Source organism: Oncorhynchus clarkii, chromosome 7 (genome assembly GCF_045791955.1).
Source record: "Oncorhynchus clarkii lewisi isolate Uvic-CL-2024 chromosome 7, UVic_Ocla_1.0, whole genome shotgun sequence".
Lineage (NCBI taxonomy): Eukaryota > Metazoa > Chordata > Actinopteri > Salmoniformes > Salmonidae > Oncorhynchus > Oncorhynchus clarkii.
In genome coordinates, this window is record NC_092153.1 from 16,675,837 (window position 1) to 16,696,723 (window position 20,887).

Sequence of the window (20,887 nt, forward strand, 5' to 3'; positions counted from 1 at the left end):
GACCACCATGGCATTGGTTTACATTCACTTTCCCAGTACAAATTACCTTAAAGGTGCATTTTGTCAATTTTAATGTCTTCCTCCTGCAGTCGTTTGGTGACCTGGTGCACAAGCCCCTGCTGGTTGACCTGACGGTGGAGGAGGGTCAGAGGTTAAAGGTCATCTACGGCTCCAGCAACGGCTTCCACGCCGTGGACGTGGACTCTGGGGCGGTTTACGACATCTACCTGCCCACACACGTAAGAGACCCACCCATCTGTCTCATTCCTCTGCTTCCTGTTTTTCCCCGTTCCACCAATCCATGGCTGAATCTGAAACCCAACACTTTCACCACTCGATATGTGCGTTCACGAGCCAATCTCAAATGCTGATTGTCGAGTCAAGGGCTCCACTGCGCCCTTCGGAAGCCTCTTTATCCTCTTTTATCCTATGACTCAGCGCCCTTGGCAGCAACTTCTTCCCATGAATCTTAGCATGTTACCTAGCAACAACAGTCACTACTTCCTCGCCCTCACATTTGAAGTTTAATTCCGAGGAGGTCTTAGTGACAGGATTTTTTGTGTGTTTCTGAAGTTTGAGCCAGTCACTGCTGCGCTGCGCAGGAACAGGCAGATGTTGTTTTGTTTCTACTACTTTCTCACTGTATATCGGAGTATGCGTCCGTCTGCCCAAGGTCCCCAGTGTCCGTGTTTCATGAGTCATGCTACAAGACAGGTCGCGGGCGACAATACTCGCAAATGGACTTAGATAAGTTGCAGTTGGGACATCGCGTGTGTATCGTCTCAATGCTCATTTTGGCCAAAACACTGACCGACTCGAGTGATCACTCTCGAACACAACAGCAAGTGGCCACTTGATAAAGGACGTAATGGCCAAGTCTTTGGTTTGAGATTCAGCCCATGTATATGGGGGCATATTCATTAGGTCACACTGTATCAAAAACATTTTTCATCGGAAAGCGAAAACAAGTCTTTCTTATTGGGCAAGTACAGGTAGTCCTTGTTTCAGTCGCTTTTTTCTTCAGCTAAGTTCTTTATGAATACGACTCGAGACTAACCTTTTTTGTCTTTGTCTCTGTTTGCTCTCCTCCCACTCTACCCTTCCTCTCCCTTCAGATCCAGACCAATATCCAGTCCCATGCCATCATCATCCTGCCCAACACGGATGGTATTGAGCTGCTGGTGTGTTACGAGGACGAGGGTGTCTACGTTAACACCTACGGACGCATCACCAAAGACGTGGTGCTGCAGTGGGGCGAGATGCCCACCTCAGTGGGTACGTAACACTCACACTGGGACGCACATACGGTGCATTCGGAAAGTATTCAGACCCTTCACTCTTTCCACATTTTGTTACGCTACAGCATTATTTTCAAATGGGTTAAAAACTATTTGTCAAGTCCCTCATCAATCTACACACGATACCCTACAATGAAAAAGCAAAACAGGTTTTTAGACATTTTTGCAGATTTATTAAAAATACTAAACTGATATCACATTTACATAAGCATTCAGATCCTGGACTCAGTACTTTGTTGAAGCACCTTTGGCAGTGATTACAGCCTCGAGTCTTCTTGGGTATAACGCTACATGCTTGGCACACCTGTATTTGGGGAGTTTCTCCTATTCTTCTCTGCAGATCCTCCAAAGCTCTGTCAGGTTGGATGGGGAGTGTTGCTGTACCGCTATTTTCAGGTCTCTCCAGAGCTATTCAAGTCCGGGCTCTGGCTGGGCCACTCAAGGACATTGAGACTTTTCCTGAAGCCACTCCTGCATTGTCTTGGCTGTGTGCTTAGGGTCGTTGTCCTTTGTCCCAGTTTGAGGTCCCGAGCACTCTGGAACAGTTTGAAACAAGGATCTCCCTGTACATTGCTCTGTTCATCTTTCCCTCGATCCTGACTAGTCTCCCAGTGCCTGCTGCTGAAAAACATCCCCACAGCTTGATGCTGCCACCACCACGCTTCACTGTAGGGATGGTGCCAGGTTTCCTCTGACGTGACGCTTGGCATTCAGGCCAAAGAGTTTAATCTTGGTTTCGCCAGACCAGAGAATCTTGTTTCTCATGGTATGACTCCTTTAGGTGCCTTTATGCTAACTCCAAGCGGGCTGTCATGTGCCTTTTACTGAGGAGTGGCTTCCGTCTGGCCACTCTACCATAAAGGCCTGATTGGTGGAGTGCTGCAGAGATGGTTGTCCTTCTGGAAGGCTATCCCATCGCCACAGAGGAACGCTGTCAGAGTCACCATCAGGTTCTTGGTCACCTCCCTGACCAAGGCCCTTCTCCCCCGATTTGGTCGGGCAGCCAGCTCTAGGAAGAGTCTTGGTTCCAAACTTCTGTTTAAGAATGATGATCTGTGCCTCGACACAGTCCGGTCTCGTAGCTCTGTGGACAATTCCTTCGACCTCGTGGCTGTGTTTTTTTCTCTGGTCAACTGTGGGACCTTTATATAGACACGTTTGTGTTAGTTCGACTGATTCATCGGCATGGCTGATTAATTAGGGCCGATTTCAAGTTTTCATAACAATCGGTAATCTGCATTTTTGGTCGCCGATTACATTGCACTCCATGAGGAAGCTGCGTGGCAGGCTGACCACCTGTTACGCGAGTGCAGCAAGGAGCCAAGGTAAGGTGCTAGCTGGCATTAAACCTATCTTATAAAAAACAATCAATCTTCACATAATCACTAGTTAACTACACATGGTTGATGATATTACTAGTTTAACTAGCTTGTCCTGCATATTTAGTTAAAGGACATCCATGTAATATTAACTATTATTAACTAAATTGTGTCACTTCTCTTGCGTTCTGTGCAAGCAGAGTTGGGGTATATGCAGCAGTTTGGGCCACCTGGCTCGTTTGAACTGTGTGAAGACTATTTCTTCCTAACAAAGGCCGTAATTAATTTGCCCGAATTTTACATAATTATGACATAACATTGACTGTTGTGCAATGTAACAGCAATATTTAGACTTATGGATGCCACCCGTTCGATAACACACGGAGTGGTTCCGTATTTCACTGAAATAATAAATGATTTTGTTTTCAAAATGATAGTTTCCGGATATGACCATATTAATGACCTAAGCTTGTATTTCTGTGTGTTATTATATTATAATTAAGTCTATGATTTGATATTTGATAGAGCAATCTGCAGGCTCGTAAGCATTCATTCAAACAGCACTTTCCTGCGTTTGCCATCAGCTCTTCGCAATGCTTGAAGCACAGCGCTGTTTAAGCCTATCAACTCGTGAGATTAGGCTGGCAATACTAAAGTGCCTTTAAGAACATCCAATAGTCAAAGGTTAATGAAATACAAATGTTCTAGAGAGAAATATTCCTATAATAACTACAACCTTAAACTTCTTACCTGGGAATATTGAAGACTCATGTTAAAAGGAACCACCAGCTTTCATATGTTCTCATGTTCTGAGCAAGGAACTGAAACATTAGCTTTCTTACATAGCACATATTGCACTTTTACTTTCTTCTTCAACAGTGTTTTTGCATTATTTAAACCAAATTGAACAGGTTTGATTATTTATTTGAGACTAAATTGATTTTATTAATGTATTATATTAAGTTAAAATAAGTGTTCACCCACTATTGTTGTAATTGTCATTATTTCATATATAAAATCGGCCGATTTAATCGGTATCAGCTTTTTTTGGTCCTCCAATAAGCAGTATCAGTGTTGAAAAATCCTAATTGATCGACCTCTAGTGTGTGTGCCTTTCCAAATCATGCCCTACAATTGAATTTACCACAGGTGGACTCCAATCAAGTTTTAGAAACATCTCAAGGTTGATCAAATGGAAACAGGATGCACCTGAGCTCAATTTCGAGTCTCATAGTAAGGGGTCTGAATAATTATGTAAATAACGTATTCATTTTTTTATAAATTAGCAAATATGTGTAACTTGTTTTTGCTTTTTCATTATGGGGTATTGTGTGTAGTTTAACATTTTATTTAATCAATTTTTAAATAAGGCTGTAACGTAACATTTTGAAAAAGTGAAGGGGTCTGAATACTTTCCGACTGCACTGTACACACATGTTAAACCTGTTTAAGACACACAGGAGTGGCTTGTGGTGAAACTATGTTTTATACCTTTTAATTTAAGTACATAGTAGTTTTCAATAAACACTCACACACACACACACTTTCTTAATAACTTGATTGTCCATCTGTGTGTGTAGCCTACATTAGGTCCAACCAGATCATGGGCTGGGGGGAGAAGGCCATAGAGATCAGGTCTGTGGAGACAGGACACCTGGATGGGGTCTTCATGCACAAGAGAGCCCAGAGACTCAAGTTCCTGTGTGAGAGGAATGACAAGGTGAGTTATGCGTACAACACACACACACTTTGGTTACTTGCATATATGTTCATCAATGTTGATAAAGATCCCTCTCTCTCACACTCTCGCGCTCTCGCTCTCACACTCTCGCACTCTCGCTCTTGCTCTCACACTCTCGCTCTCACACTCTCGCTCTCACACTCTCGCTCTCACGCTCACGCTCTCGCTCTCACGCTCTCACACTCTTGCTCTCACACTCTCGCTCTCACACTGTCTATGTCCTGCAGGTGTTCTTTGCGTCGGTGCGCTCTGGAGGTTCCAGCCAGGTCTACTTCATGACCCTGGGCCGTACCTCCCTGCTTAGCTGGTAGTATACACACACACCCAGCAGCATGAAGACAGCACCCCTCGGTTTATTACCACCATAATGATGACTCATGACGATCTTGAACTTGACGTACAACTGGAGTATCGAGCTTCACTGAGCTCTGAGGCGGCGCGATACCTAAATATCACCGGTTTCAAATAAGAAAAGACAATTGCACGATAAACGGACTGAAATCATGAAGGGGAGGCCACGGGGTCCCTATAGGCTGATGGGACTGTGTTTGTTTGTCAGTTGGTAGTGCTGTCATCATGCCCATTGGCCACTCTGCTCTGACAACAGACGTCATCAGCTTTTCTGGGTTCTCGCCCCCAAACCCTACTAGAGCCTCCCCTTACCTCCTGCACCAGTGGGAGTAGGGATCTGAGCCCGACTTATTCAAAACACTAGTAGATGTTAATGTGTGTCTATTGGAAGAAAAGAGAGGGATGTGTTGTGTGACAGAGGAGGATGGAAAAGGATGAAAGAGACTGTTGCAGAGGAAGGGAAGCTTATAGCACCAGACAGGTGAAAGGTCATACAGTAGTTTGTTATTGTGTTTAGTCCAGGTCATGTTCAGGTCAACCTCTGTGTTGAGCGTTTCTTAGATCAGTTCCTCTGACTGACATGCCGTTGCCACCACATGGGTACATTTTCAAATGGGTCGTGCTTGACATTGAAAATGTAACTTTTGTCTCTCTTTCACTCTGGCCTTCCTCTTGATAAGGGTTCAAACAGGGTTAAAGTGTGGAGAGAAGTTTCATCAAAGATGTCGACTTAACCCTTAATAGGACACTGCAACCTTATAGGGGCCTTTCCAGTCCCATATACTCCTGAGGGTCTTTTCCAGCCTCCCTCAACTTTAACGTGCCACATTGCCTCTCCTTGGTCGTGTTGGGTAAACTGTGAATGGGTTGATATGTACAGTAGACTCTAGAGAACGGTCTTGGTCATGAGTCATGACTTTGACCCACCATTTGGTAGCATGATGACCAGGGTATTCAATGGAACAAGTGTCAAGATTAAATATACCTTAAAGATTTGTAGATGAAGATTTAAAATCCACAACATATCCAAATGTATCAGCAAACACAGGTTCAATTTGTTTTTTATTGTTTTCATTTTAATGGGCCCCTCCACTGAATTCAGGTTTACGTTTGTTGCTACTTGTACAATCTGTTGTGACAAATGCTTTAGGTTTTGCTCATAACTCCTACAGGAAATGTATCAAAATCTGACATTTGAGTGAGATTGAATTATTACATGTAAAAACTATTATGAAGCAGCATGGTCCCCATTTTGATACATTTGTGAAATTGTTGTATTTCCATGTTGGACTCTTTAATACCAACAGACCACCATAGCCTGGTAGCTTCACCCCCTCAGCTTGTCTGCATTATTTTAGTATCTTGACTCTGAGGGCAGAAGGGGACATTTTGTTTTGTACAGTCTGTCCCAGTCCAGGCAGTAGTATGCTATGGATTGAAGCAACACGACAACCTAGAAGCCTTTCCAAACCCCAGCAGCTCCTGGTTTTAATTGTTTTGTTTTCCTTTTGCCCCTTGATACAACGAGTGAAAAATGGGACTGCACTTGTTTGTCCTAATGTTTCCTGGTTAGCCTGGGTGCCAGTCTGAAGCAGCAGCAAGGAGCTAGACTGGCACCCTGGTCAGATTCTTTGTATGTGTGTATGGACAAACTTTTTTTCAAGAATGGAAATCATAATGTCTCTATCACATGTCCCTCCAAAGCTTGACCCTCTTACAGTGGACAGTCACATCCTGTTTGGGTGTGATGATTCCAGGCCTCTAAAGAACGCAACGCTGTAAGAATATAGAAATGAGAGAATTTCTCCTCTGCAAATCTGTGAAACGCGGTGCCATGCCAAGATGGCATAAGTCACATTTTAAGTGTTACAAACCACTACAGAAAGTATCGATTTACAATTTTAACTCCTTAGTTTGTTTCTGTAATTTTTATTACCCTTAAAATGATGCGGTGGTTTATAAAGGTTAATGCACACATTATGTTAAATGTTTACAGAGGCAATGTTTTGTTAAACCAATGTGCATCAATATAAATATTTATGGTTTATTTTAGGGCAATAATCCCCTTTTTAGCTTTTGTATCATTTGGAGGTTCATGTACAGGAATAACCCTCGACCTCTGTTCATTCACTTTTCAAAAATGACAAAATTCTGAGTTTAAATCACTGATTTTCCTGGATAACACAGCAGTGTGCCCTTGGCTGTGGCAACATTGCAGCAACACAGTGACAAGGTTCTCTGCTGCCCAGGTGACATGTTTTCCTCAAGTGTTTGTACCATGCTACTCTAATTTATGTCCTCTGTGTATTATGGGAATTGTTGTATTTTCCTCAATGTCTTTTTTCCATTGAATAAAATCCTAAGTAATTTACTAAATTGTGTGAGGTAGTTTTGTAAACCTTTAACATAAAGCGTTCAGTCTTCTCTATTGTGTGAAATAAATGTGGGGCTGTAAACAAATTGAATGTCATTTTTAATCTGAGCCTAAGAAACATTATGGAGATATTGTATTTTAAGTGTTCCAAATATGATAACATTTATACAAACCATGTAAAAGAACCCCAAGTAAATGTTGCATGACGTTTCGATAATTTAACCCATTTTTTATTAATTTATCTTAAACTAAAGACTCCTTGTACATCTGTCAGCTCACCACAAGATGACCCTGTACCACGCACTGCTCCTAGCTCTAGCCTGCCTGCTCTAGCCTCCTCCCAGACAACTCGAGCCGGATGTTTATGTCAAGCATCAGCAGGTGAACTGCATCATGACAGGTTCGTTTCATGATCAGACATTTTCAAGTTTGGGCCACATATACAAGTGCCATAAATTTGACTAGCCGTTTGTATGTAGCTAGCTTGGACGATGTTACTGGTGGTTCTGACTCAAGATTTCGGTATGAATTACACGTCGAACTTCAAAAGGAAGCAGGAATGCTGCAGGCGGTCTAATCCTGTCAACGCTAGCTAACTAGTTCGGTAACCGACAACAACGTTATCATTTTGCAGCTGTCAATTATTTTACATTTTAGCTTGTCAACTTTGTGTCGAATGCAACGCCCAGCAGCTGTTGGCACTGTAGACTAGAGCATGTAAGGACCACCAAATGAGTGCTGCTGATTTTTAATGTCGCTAACTTGGCTACCTACCACTGGTGAGTGAATTTCTTGTGCTTTTTAAGTTAGACATTTAGCGATATAGATCAAATCGGGCCCCGTGTGTGTTACCCAGGCCAGCTTGCACGTGTCCCAGTCTCTTCTGGTCCATTCAGCTGTAAGAGAGAGGGGCACCTGCACCCCAGACATGAGCATGGAGGCCTCATGAAAGATTTTTTTTAAAACAGAAGTCACCATTCATAATTGGGCGGGCTGACTGCGGAGTTTTCTGGCCTGGGCAATGGGTTTGCTTGGCCAAACAGCTGGTCTGTCCCATGAGGGTCTCTCTCTCCTTTTCTCCTGCCTGCCTCCAGGTCCTCAACCTGGCCCCATGGACCACAACACTCCTGCTGCTGGAGGCCGCCTGTCGATAGAAGTCATTACTGGTCAGTGGTCAAAAGTAAATAAAGGGACACAATTATTAAGCCTATTTTTTTATTAGGGCAAAATCATTTCCTAAATATTTTCTCAACTTTCCTCATGTTTTGTGCCTACTGAACATGTGTATGTTGACTGAGATAGCTGGAGGTCAGTGGTGACGTGACCCTTGTAACTGAAAAGCCAGCGGGGTCAAATAAAAGGTTAGAGAGCACAGGGGCCATAGAGATGCTATTAAATGACTATTCTAATGCCTAATTCTATGACAGTGGCCACACGGCCCCCTTCTGCTCTCTTTGACACTGGTAGCGCAGTGTCTTCTAGTAAGTGTCCCCGACTCTACTTCACTACTTTCCTTTTTAACCCTAATTTGCGTAGTTCAGTCCTATTGTCCTAGGCCTATTACTGTTGAAAAAACATTTGTTAACAAATCTTCATCTAACCTTTGAAACTGTGTGGTGTTTGGAGTGCTGTGTTGAAGACAACCTTCCATTTTGAGGAATGCCAGCTATTTGTGGCTGTCTGAGAATGCAAATCGGAGTATAGGTGAACTTCCAGCCGTTGTCGTAAAGACACCTGTTTACTTTAAGCCGAGGGGGCAGGTGGTCACTAAGCCACTGTAACAGTGTGGCTGATGGTCAATGGGCTACTGTGTTATTAGACTATGTTATACAGTATGTTGGTGGACCTCCAGATGTCGTAAAGACACCTGTTTACTTTAAGCCGAGGGGGCAGGTGGTCTCTAAGCCACTGTAACAGTGTGGCTGATGGTCAATGGGCTACTGTGTTATTAGACTATGTTATACAGTATGTTGGTGGACCTCCAGCAGATGTCGTAAAGACACCTGTTTACTTTAAGCCGAGGGGGCAGGTGGTCTCTAAGCCGCTGTAACAGAGTGGCAGCGTTCACCAACTGGCGGGCCAAATTTGATTGTATTCAAATGTAAGCAAGGTTTGTAATGATTGTTAAAGTCAAACATATTTGTTTGGACTTCTTGTGGGCCATTTGCAGTCTACAAATGATTTGTAATTCTGTTCTGGCCCTCCAACCATCTGCTCCAGAAAGTATTGGCCCTTGGCTGAATCTAGTTGATCCCTGGTTTACTATGTTATTAGACTGTTATACAGTACCATGGGCCAGCTTTACTCTTTTGCCTCCAGCCCTCAAACATCTGCCCGGGCTACTCTGCTCTCCTCAGCTGCTGTGGTTCTATTACACAGCCAAGGTAATACTGAGTGCTAAAACACAACTATGACACGCTCACAGTCCCAACAGTGACTTATGGGAGTGTCAGATAAACAAGTCACAGTTGGGAGCATTTTACTTTTGTTTATTAAAAAAAGTTCTGTCCAGTACCACCAACTCTGTTTAAACTTGTGTTTGTTTTCTCTAGCCTACGTACATGCAGTGTTTATCCCAACTTAAAGTTTAGGAACTAAACTAACTATTTGTGCTTCCAAGTCATTTCCCTTAGTGTGCCGCCCGGAACAATGAAGTCTCCCTTTTCATCCTCATTCCAGCCCACCCTACATGCCCATCCTGTCCCCTTTCACCCCACTGCGACTCCCCCCTCCCCTCTTGCATTCTCTGTAAGGACATGCAGTGCTTTTAACATGATTTACCCCAGTAGAAGTGTGTAACTCTGACCCTCACCCCAACCAAGCCAAAAACAAAGGGGTTAGAGCTGCTGCAGTTCCCCAGCTAGCCAGGTGTTCCTCACCCCAGGCCTGTGTTCTAGCAGCGCTTAGCCTCATGTTGCAGCTGCCTGCATGGCTCCCTTTGTGTGCCTCTGTTATTGACCATACACCCCCTCTTTGATTCATTGCTCACACAGGGGAAGACCCTTTCAGAGTGACTGTGTGTGTGTGTGTGTGTGTGTGTGTGTGTGTGTGTGTGTGTGTGTGTGTATATCTCTGTCTACGAGTGCCTATAGGAGACTGGGTTCATATGCGCCTGCCCGCCTGCGTTTGTGTGTCTCATTGTGAGGTCACTGCACTCCCATTGGTGGAGCCAGGCAGCCAGTGTCTAACCGAGGAATGGTCGACATTGTAGCTCCATCTGTTGAGACACTCATTGTTCAACCTGCCTGGCTTTCTTGGGAAAAACTGTGCCTTATGGTAAACACACTATCCTTGGATTTTGGGTTTGAAGAGTAGGAAGCGTATGGAATATGAAATACTTTATTTTTTGCTCACATCTGTTGAGCGGGGATCTATGAACTTCTAAAAGCTTTCTCTAATGCTGGAATGAACCAAGCTATTTCCTTAAGGCCATTTTACTAAGGAGGTTTGCTTTGTTTGGCCGTTGGATGTTCTGCTGAGGTCAGGGTAAGTGGAGATATTAGGCCTAACTATTTAGGCTATCTTTCCCATCAAACCATGTCTGTTTCAATGCAGCATTTCAATAGGCTTATGTCTTCTGACAGAATTCTAACAGGTTTCAAAAAACAAGTTGCCATGAGCATTTGTAATGACATCAAATATGTTAGTATTTGGCTGTACCCAATTAGGCCTTAATGTGTTATTTTCCCTTGGAATGTGTAGTGATTTATGTTTGACCAAGGGCATGTCTCTTCACCAGTGGAGTGGTCACCTTTTACACGTTGTCTCACCACACCTGGTGACAGGTTTCTCTTTCTTATAGGGCTCTCACAGGGCTTTGGGGCAAATGTCTTTTCACAGCCTCTTTTAAGGGACTTTTAGCACGAGAGGGTGTATGTTATGAGACGCTCACTGTGCACATTTTTCACATTTAGTTTATTCTGTTTTACAGTTTAGTGAAAAATAACACATTGTGAGGAGGAGGTTGGAGTAAGTTATGCTACACTTCTTTCTGAAAATAATCGATTGGGATAGTCTGAATTTGACCGAGATATACTGAGCCTTCAGAAAGTCTTCATACCCCTTGACTTATTCCACATTTTGTTGTTACAGCCTGATTTCAAAATGGATGAAATATAAACAAATTCTCACCCATCTACACACGATATCACATAATGACAAAGTGAAAATGTTTGCACTTTTATTGAAAATGAAATACAGAAATCTAATTTACATAAATGTTCACAACCCTGAGTCAGTACTTTGTAGAAGCACCTTTGGTAGCGATTACAGCTTTGAGTCTTTCTCGTACAGCTTTCCACACCACACAACTGTAACTCGGCCACTCAGGAACATTTACCGGCTTCTTGGTAAGCAACTCCAGTGTAGATTTGGCCTTGTGTTTTAGGTTATTAGTCTGAACAGGCTTTCTTCTCTTCACTCTGTCCATTAGGTTATTGTGGAGTACAGTTGTTTCCTCTTACTTTCTCTGATGGAATAATCTCTCCGAAAGTGAATGAGAATCAAACTAGGCTTCATGTCCGTGGTTTAAGCCTCGTTCTGAATTCTATGAGACTATTGGAGACTTGGCCAGTTTGACAATAGTTTGGTTTTAAAAGGTAAATTATTTGTTAATTGCTTTGCTTCAAAATACTTTTGGACGAACATTACTGTAAAAACTGTCCCACTGAGATGAAGGTACCTAGACACATTCTGGCTGGGTGGTGGTGTATGAGTGATGTGTTACTGATGAGATGGGGAAGAGACAGTGTCGTGATATTTTTTTTAGGACGAAGAAAAGGTTCTCCCTTTTAGTGTCACGTGACTCTGTCTGGCGGGGCGGGCGCAGCGGGCTCCATGGAGCGTGCTACGCGGAGCGGGAGGGGGAGGACCAGAGATTGCTCTCGTTCCCCTGCGGTTCCAGAAGACATCTGTTGCCCTGGCTAATGGCAGCAAAGCCTTCAGCCCCCTCATCCCTCCCAGCCAGCGCTGAACAGGGCCAACCCTTCCTTTTATTTGGAAATAATTCAACTCTGCAGACAGCCCCCCCCCCCCCCATCTCACACACCGCTGCCCCTCAGCCCAAAGCCCTGTGTTACATATTCATTAGCCTACGCTTCAGTGCTTCAATCAATGAATGCACCGCCAATACTAGGAGGGACTCTGGGCTGATGTTTGAAAGATGCTATCTAATGAAACGGCAGTTGAGGCTGGCGGCTGTCCAACAAGGCATGGCATCATAGTCCACACAGCTTGACAGTTGTGCTGTCACTGATAATGAGCTACGTTATTGAAAGGAAAAGGTTGTAGGCTACATGACGTAAGATTTCTGTAACGGCTTTTTGGGGTTTCTAGCCGACATTGTATTATCTGCATGTCAGAAGCAGCTTCTGTGAGCCTCTGGGGGTTTGTGGCCTTTTTCAAATCTCTGCCGTCCGTCTCTCTCCTTAACAGGTAACTAGGTCACCTGGAGAACACACGTTGAAAGATGCTGAGCTAAGGCCTCAGAGCAGGGCGGACACCCTCCACTGCATGTTCTGCATCCCATCAGGAGGACTGTTGCTTCGAGAGGCTCGTCACCTAGACAACAACAACCCAGTCCCCTTCTGTGTGTGCGGCTGTGGACAGGCGGCGGGCGCTCCGAGCATCAACCCGACAATGGCTGCAGTGGAGGTGACCCTGAGTGCAACTGGCAGTTGTATTGTTGGGGCCCGTCAGTCAGGCACACTTAAGCGGCCCCTCTTCCCCGGGTCTTCCTTTGTGCACAAAGGACAGAATTATTCTGGCTCTGTCTTTTTAGGGGACATTCTTTCAACCTGCTGCAGCCTAGCAACCCTGGGCCATGTTGCTAAGCAGCCCTCTTTCATGTATGCGCACACTCCCATCCTCCCACCCCACCATGACACCTTTTAAAGGGATGTTACATTTTAGCAGACATGAAAACATTTAGATGAGGTTTTAGGTAACTTTAAAAGGCTAGAGGCTGCAGACTCAACAGATGTATCTGCTAACGTGATGATGCCCTATAACCACATTGTTGAACAGTTATGGCTAAATGATGATGCTATGGGCTATACACTGACTGTTATTTCTTGTGATATTATAATATGCAGTTGTTTATAGTGCCCGTCCGGGTTGGGATCTTCAAATCCATTTCACAATACAAGAGATCTATTGAAACCTCTGTTCAAGAATTGAAAATGGCCATTTATTTTAAGTGAGGATTTGTCCATTGAATTGGTTTTTCAATGCTGAAATGACTCCTGAAATGACTGGATTGAAATGGATACTTCCCCAAGTACCATGGTGCCCTATCTTCGAGGAACAGACCTAATATTTCCTAATTGCAACTTGCAAGTGATCAAATTCTGCCACCCTATTGGTTACCATTGAGGCCTGGGTGCCTCTATTGATTTTTACTTCCTGTTCCTTTAGTGTACAAACGAGTGACTCTTCCCCAGGGGAGGAACCATATTCTCCTGAAGCACGGGGGGAGTCAGGCCTTAGCCCAACACATAACGGCTATTTGTGTTTAAACAGAGCATCCTCTGTTCCCCCTGAGATTGATGTTGTGATGTGGGCTGGGTGAGAGGCTGCACGCCGTGGCTGGCCCCCCTAAAAGAGCGGGAACCCCTTAATTAGGACAGGGCACCCCCAGGAACGCACCCCTCTTTGTCTCAGCCAATCTGTTCCCTGCTGGGGAGCTCGGCCCAGGTCAGCTAGTCACATCCAACAACCAAATTAGGTTCAGTGTTTAAGTAGCCTAGACATGGCCTTATTTTACTATAAAAACATACAATACTTCCCATATGCTTCCTAAGACAGCAGTCTGTCGCAGAGCGTATTTCAAGGTCTGTATTTATTGCAGTACAATTTGTCCAAAAGTGTCATATTGGTTTATGGAGGATCATTAGTTTTAGTATATTTAATTATTCTGTCTCTCTCTCTCTCGGGTGAAGCTCACAGCTCCGTCTACCTATCCTCACTAAAGCCAATAAATGAATCTCCCAGGTGTTGAATGTCAAGCCCGTTGAAGTTTCTCATCAGGTTACTGACACCAGAGGTGTGTAGGAGATGTATGTCTCGTGAGAGCCGAACTTTAACAAGACATTTTATGAGCATGGATTCTCTCCTATTGTTTTTCAACTGAAGTCTAGCCTTGTCTAATGGATCTCAGTTAGTCCTTGGGCTTTACTCACTGAAATACTCTTCCATTTAACTCACTCTTTTACCTCTCTCTCTCTCCTCTCTCCTCTGTCTCTGTCTCCTCTCTCCTCTGTCTCTGTCTCTCAGGCACTCATGCCATGGACACGGTAAGACGGGGGTAGAAGTGGTGGGAGTGGTTCTCCGGGTCACGCCTCAGCCCAGAGCTGGATGTTTGTGACAGATTCATGGGCCTGAAGGACCATCCGGAGGAGGATGGAGCAGGCCGCATCCTTGACCTGGGGCTGGTTTTAGAGTACCTCCACATCGAAGGCTCCGTCAGCAGGCAGGCTGGCGCCGATACAGGGCCCAGTATGGAGCCGGGCGAGGAGGAGGAAGAGGCCTGCGAGGGCAGCGGCAGTTGCAGCTTGTCCACGCCTGGGGGGAAGGAGGGGGAGGTGGTGGGGGAGGAGAGCGCTGGGTTCGACAGTGACCCGGAGCCAGCCCGAAAGAGCACCGGTTCTAACCCGGCTGGAGGAGTGTCCGTATCTGAGCTAGATGGTGTGCCTGTTCCCAACACCCACCAACCTCTATGCAGGACTCCCTGTGTGGACCTGGGGTCCGAGGGGCCTCCTGACCCTCCGTCAGGGGAGCCTTCATCCGGGGAAGCCCTGAGGGAGCACCAGTCCAAGCTGGAGTTTGCTCTGAAGCTGGGCTACGCAGAGGAGCTGGTGCGGCTGGTGCTGGCCAAGCTGGGGCCGTACACGCTCATCAACGACATACTGGGAGAGCTGGTCAAACTGGGCCGTAAGGTCGAGACAAACCAACAGCTGACTGGGTCCACGGCTTCACAGCCCACCCCCTCCACCTGCTCCTCCTCTTCTACCTGTGGGTATGTGGAGGCGCAGCAGGGGAGGACAGACTCCCCCTATCAGACAGACCTCCTCCTGGGGGACAAGGACAACCTGCGGCCCGTCGTCCTGGACGGTAGCAACGTGGCAATGAGGTGAGGGTCTATGGACCATAGACGGTCATCTTGATTACAGAAAACACACAATGCCTATTTCCTCCATTGTAGCCCGTTGTAAAGGTAGTTGTGTAACTGTTGTCAAAGTCACCTATATATTGTTGATATGATGTTAGAGCCTGTAAGGTAATTAACATCTGTCTCTGGTAGCCATGGCAATAAGGAGGTGTTCTCCTGCTACGGCATCCAGCTGGCTGTTGATTGGTTCCTGGAGCGAGGTCACCGTGACATCACTGTGTTTGTGCCTTCCTGGAAGAAAGAGCAGTCCCGCCCTGATGCCCTCATCACAGGTAAACACACACACACACACCCACACACACACACCTGAGAGTTCACATACATATGTCAGATAGGCCTCAGTGCTCACTGGATTACACGGTTCTCCAATTCTCTCTCTCTCTCTCTCTCTAGACCAGGATATTTTACGTCGTCTGGAGAAGGACAAGATCTTGGTGTTCACTCCGTCTCGTCGGGTCCAGGGTCGCCGGGTGGTCTGCTATGACGACCGTTTCATTGTCAAGCTGGCCTACGAGTCCGACGGCATCATCGTCTCCAACGACAACTACCGCGACCTGGCCTGTGAGAAGCCAGAGTGGAAGAAGTTAATTGACGAGCGGCTGCTCATGTACTCGTTTGTCAACGACAAGTAAGGAAGGAGTGATACGGCTCCGCCTTAGTGGCCATCTTCTTTAGCCTAGAAGTGGTATGATGTTCATTATGTTAATACTTGGCTGTGTAGGATTAAATGTGTTAATAATCCCTCTCTCTCTCTCGCTCCCCCCCTCTCTCTCCCTCCCTCCCTCTCTCTCGCTCCCCCCCTCTCTCTCCCTCCCTCCCTCTCTCTCGCTCCCCCCCCTCTCTCCCTCCCTCCCTCTCTCCCTCCCTCCCTCTCTCTCCCTCCCTCCCTCCCTCCCTCTCTCTCCCTCCCTCCCTCCCTCTCTCTCGCTCCCTCCCTCTCTCTCGCTCCCTCCCTCTCTCTCGCTCCCTCCCTCTCACTCCCTCCCTTGCTCCTCCTCCACTCCCTCCCTTGCTCCTCCTCCCCTCCCTCCCTTGCTCCTCCTCCCCTCCCTCCCTTGCTCCTCCCCTCGCTCCTCCCTCCCTCACTTGCTCCTCCCTCCCTCCCTCACTTGCTCCTCCCCTCCCTCACTCACTTGCTCCTCCCCTCCCTCCCTCACTTGCTCCTCCCCTCCCTCCCTCACTTGCTCCTCCCCTCCCTCCCTCACTTGCTCCTCCCTCTCTCTCTCGCTCCTCCCTCTCTCTATCCTTCCTCTCCTCTCACTCGCTCCTCCCCTACCTCCCTCGCCTCGCTCCTCGCCTCCCTCTCGCTCCTCTCTCGCTCTCGCTCCTCCCTCTCTCTCTCGCTCCTCCCCTACCTCCCTCGCCTCCCTCTCGCTCCTCCCCTACCTCCCTCGCCTCCCTCTCGCTCCTCTCTCGCTCTCGCTCCTCCCTCTCTCTATCCTTCCTCTCCTCTCACTCGCCCCTCGCCATCCTTCCTCTCCTCTCCCTCGCACCTCGCCTCGACCCTCGCCTCCCTCCCTCGCCCCTCGCCTCCCTCACTCCCTCGTCCCTCGCCACCCTCCCTCCCTCGCCCCTCGCCACCCTCCCTCCCTCGCCCCTCGCCTCCCTCCCTCGCCCCTCGCCTCCCTCCCTCCCTCGCCCCCCTCCCTCCCTCGCCCCCCTCCCTCCCTCGCCCCCCTCCCTCCCTCGCCCCTCGCCTCCCTCTCGCTCGCCCCTCGCCTCCCTCTCTCTCTTCTCTCTCGCTCCTCCCTCCCTCTCTCTCTTCTCTCTCGCTCCTCCCTCTCTCTCTTCTCTCTCGCTCCTCCCTCTCTCTCTCTCGCTCCTCCCTCTCTCTCTCTCGCTCCTCCCTCTCTCTCTATCCTTCCTCTCCTCTCTCTCGCTCCTCCCTCCCTCTCTCTCGCCCCTCGCCTCCCTCCCTCTCGCTCCCTCCCTCGCTCCTCCCTCTCCCCTCCCTCCCAGGTTCATGCCTCCTGATGACCCTCTAGGTCGTCATGGTCCCAGTCTGGAGAACTTCCTGAGGAAACGTCCCATCATGCCAGAGCACAAGAAGCAGCCCTGTCCTTACGGTGGGCCCCGCCATTATTATTAACTCTTTACTATGTTTATCACTTCACCTTGACCATGTTCATGATGAAGACTTCTCCCAGTGTTATAATGTGAATGAATCATTTCTTCATCAGCTGGATGACATCCAGCTACTGGTGCTGAAGATACATTGGGTTGCTACTTTCTAAGTGAACCACTGCCACATCATCACTAGCCTGTGTGCTAACCAGTACCCTATCCTTTCTCCCCCTTTCTTTAGGCAAGAAGTGCACTTACGGCCACAAGTGTAAGTACTACCACCCGGAGAGGAGTGCCCAGTGCCAGCGCTCGGTGGCAGACGAGCTGCGTGCCAGCGCCAAGACCTCTGCCACCTCTACTAGCGCCAAGGGCCAGGCTGGCGAGGCCGGGCTGGTGAAGAGCCACAGCGTGCCTAACAATGTAGCGATGGGCACCAAGAGAGGTTCTGCCCCCAAAAGGCAGTGTGACCCCAGCATCCGGGCTCTGTCCTACGGCGAGGCAGAGGACAAGCTGAGACACGCTGAGAAATGCAACAGCCTCAGTAGTAGTAGTGGGAGTAGTTGTTGTAGTGGGAGTGTTACTCTGTCCCCTGCCCCTGGAGGACCCCCCTCTGCCCTCAGCGACCCCCAGGAACAGCCACCGAGCCTGGGCAGGGACACACCCTACATGACCCTGCTGCACCCCCACCCCCACCCTGACCCCTACTCTTCCAGCTGTGACCCTCCAGATCTGAGCTACTACTCAGTGACGCCGGCCCACTCTGGCCTGGCAGCACGGAGGAGTCCGGAGTCCCGCTTCCCGCTGGACACCGATCTGCGTCTGCTGGGCTCGTCAGACTGTGTCAGCAGCGGATGTGACTCGTACGGAGAGAAAGCCTCCTGTCTGTGCTGCCCAGGCCCTCTGCTGGACAAATACATCCACCATCAGCACCATCAACACAACCGCCTGTACTCTCAACACTCTGCCCCCCTGCTCGAGCCACACCACCCCTCCCCCCATACCTCTGTCCTCTATGGCTATCACCAGAGCCTGGCACGGGGCCACAGCTTCCCCCATGACGAGCCCCCTGACCCCCACCTGAAGCGCCCTCTGTACCCCCTCCCCCCTCCCCTCCAGCACCAGGCCATAGGCGCCCGCTCCAGCTGCCCTGGAGACTACCCCTCTGTGTCCCAGTCTGGCCCTTACCCTGCTGGCTCCCCTCTGGGCCGCTGCCTAGCCAACACGCGGCTGGAGACGCTGTCAGACTCCCGGCTGTACGAACGCTCCGCGCTGCCCCCCAGGAAAGCCTTCTCCTGGGATCCCTACTGCAGCCAACCCCCTCAGTCCTGCTATGAGACCTACCAGAGTCTACCAGAGAACCACGATGTAGGCTGGGGACACACATCTCCATGGGGACAGACCACACACTCTTACCACCCCTCTCACCAACCCTACTCCTCTCAGCCCCCTCACCCACCCTACCCCCCTCACCCCTCTCACCCACCCTACCCCCCTCAGCCCCCTCACCCATCCCATGCCCCTCAGCCATCCCACCCATCCATGCCCCTCCACCACATGCACCAGGAGCCCCCCGCCTTGAGCCGGTACGGGGAGGTGCGGGGTAAGGTCTACCTCAACTTGTGTAACATCTTCCCCTCTGAGCTGGTGGGCCGGGTTATGGGGAGGAACCCCCATGTGACGGACGCCCAGCAGCTAGCTGCCGCCATCTTGGCTGAGAAGTCCCAGTCTGACTACTGAGTCCAGCTAGACTACTACCCTCTCCCTATTCATAACAGTTAGTTGTGGTTTTGACAATATAAGGGTTTGAATTGGTTTGACTGTACATTTGTTTGTGGATAAAAAGTGTTAATCATGTGCAGGTGAGGATATTCATTGATTTAAAAATAACTGTGGAATCCGAGGGATCTGATTATATGCCTAATCTTACTTCTATTCTATACTTTCTACTCCATTTGGAAACATTCACCCCCAAATTGGCCACCATTTATCAACAGATTCTTGGTTGTTGGGGATGTGTATATCTTCTGTGTTCAATCGGTGTAATTGATTTGTTTCTCTGTTTTTCAGTGCTGTGTGTTCTGTTTGTGCCTGTTGTTGTTATAATAGTAGGTGGCTGAGTTAGTCTTCTCAGTTGAGAGAATGTCTTGCAGTAGTTGTAGAGGCGGTCATGTTCGTCGACCTTGTCTTGTTGTCTTAGTCTTAGTAAGGGACGTCTCTGGCCCCTCGTTTTGGCTCCAAGCCTGCAGCTGCTACAGACACAGTAGACTCGAGCTCAAATCCCAAGATAATTCCCTTTGGTTGTTTTCCCTGAAGACCTATCCAAAGGGCTCAGAGCACTTGGCTTGATGTAGACAATCTGTTACAGTTACCGGCACAATCCCTGGTAGACAGAGAGAGCTTTTCTTAGTTGATACAATTTGTTGTTCAGGATTATATACATACACACATATATACATATACATATATCTGTAGGTGTGTAATCGATTCATGAAAAGCTGTTTATATATAGCTGGTGCATTTTGAACTATAATACTGTATGAGATATTCCGGGCAACATTTGATTATTTTTAGACATGTTTAGGAATATTAATCAAATTAGATAGATGAAAAAGGTGAGGTATTCTGACCTTTTGGGATGGAGAATAGCCTCGGCTGGGTTGAACCCAAGTGGCCAGCTAGGTGAAATGGGTAACTGCTGCGTGAAATATGCAGTGGGTCGGTAAACAATAAATCATTTTGTTATGTAACGAAAAACCTTCTCTCTGGCACCGTGTGTCAGTGAGGGCCCGGACGTGGGCAAAAAGTAATGCCTTTACACGGCATTGTGCTTATGACACATCAAATACTCTGAACCATGTTCAGCAAACTGTTATGCATGTTTTGGTGACAATTTATTTTAATCGACCGTAATAAGTAATTTATAAAGTGTTCACCATTTAATAATCATTATTCCCACATTTACTAAACGTTAGTCTTTTTGCAGACCCTGATCTGAAGTGTGCTATTTATACTTTGATGTTGAGTGACCAATGTAATTTCTCCCAAAAAGATGGGCTTGACATTTCAGCAGTACCTGGTAAGAGTAAACTGACAACACAGGATATTTAAGGAAATATATACATGTGAGTGTACTGTTTGCAAATGCCATATAAATGGTTTATAACGGACCCTTAAAATAAAGTGTTAGCCATGTTTTCTTCAAGTGTTCTTGTATCAAATATAGTATTGGCTTTGTATTCTTCATTAACAATTGGTTGTCCTTGTTTTGTTGGAAATGCATAGTCTTGTCAGATTTGTTGTCACTAATTTCCAGAACACCAGACAGAGAATTTAATGTACTTAGAATAACATTTCCTATATTTCAGATTGGAGTTTTCCTTTGATCTAATTCTGAGGGCAGAAAAAATGTGATTAAAAAAAACCCCACCAGGCTTCAAGCCTCGGCATCATCAAGATTAGAACCTGTGACCTTCTGGTCCCAGTGCCTAGTCCACTACACCAACAGGGGGGAGGGCACCATGCTTGTTTTTTCACATATTTAAAGCTGTTCATTTAGACTGTTAGTTTTGAAAT

The 20,887-nt window shown here is 47.2% G+C and overlaps 2 protein-coding genes across 10 annotated transcripts in view; both read left to right on the plus strand.

The window, feature by feature from the left end:
• Positions 1-7,085, plus strand: part of LOC139412974 (mitogen-activated protein kinase kinase kinase kinase 4-like) — a 52,842-nt gene extending 45,757 nt beyond the window's left edge. For all 9 annotated transcript variants that reach the window (XM_071159899.1, XM_071159906.1, XM_071159901.1 and 6 more), the window contains 4 exons: positions 90-239; positions 1,116-1,275; positions 4,198-4,337; positions 4,586-7,085. In XM_071159899.1, coding sequence (XP_071016000.1) covers positions 90-239; positions 1,116-1,275; positions 4,198-4,337; positions 4,586-4,669 — 534 coding nt within the window. In that variant the 3' untranslated portion in view covers positions 4,670-7,085. The remainder of the gene's footprint in view (positions 1-89; positions 240-1,115; positions 1,276-4,197; positions 4,338-4,585) is intronic.
• Positions 7,086-14,355: 7,270 nt separating this feature from the next.
• On the plus strand, positions 14,356-20,606 carry LOC139414120 (probable ribonuclease ZC3H12C). Its single transcript, XM_071162000.1, has 5 exons — positions 14,356-15,211; positions 15,383-15,522; positions 15,644-15,878; positions 17,210-17,316; positions 17,556-20,606. The coding sequence occupies exons 1-5, from the start codon at positions 14,454-14,456 to the stop codon at positions 19,049-19,051; spliced, it is 2,736 nt and encodes a 911-aa protein (XP_071018101.1). The 5' UTR covers positions 14,356-14,453; the 3' UTR covers positions 19,052-20,606.
• The last annotated feature ends 281 nt before the right edge of the window (positions 20,607-20,887 follow it).

Bases quoted from the DNA above. Each gene is read 5' to 3' on its own strand.
- LOC139414120 (XM_071162000.1), top strand. From the start codon at position 14,454: ATGGGCCTGAAGGACCATCCGGAGGAGGATGGAGCAGGCCGCATCCTT. The intron at 15,212-15,382 runs GTGAGGGTCTAT...TGTCTCTGGTAG, and splicing joins GGTAGCAACGTGGCAATGAG to CCATGGCAATAAGGAGGTGT. The intron at 17,317-17,555 runs GTGGGCCCCGCC...CCCTTTCTTTAG, and splicing joins GAAGCAGCCCTGTCCTTACG to GCAAGAAGTGCACTTACGGC.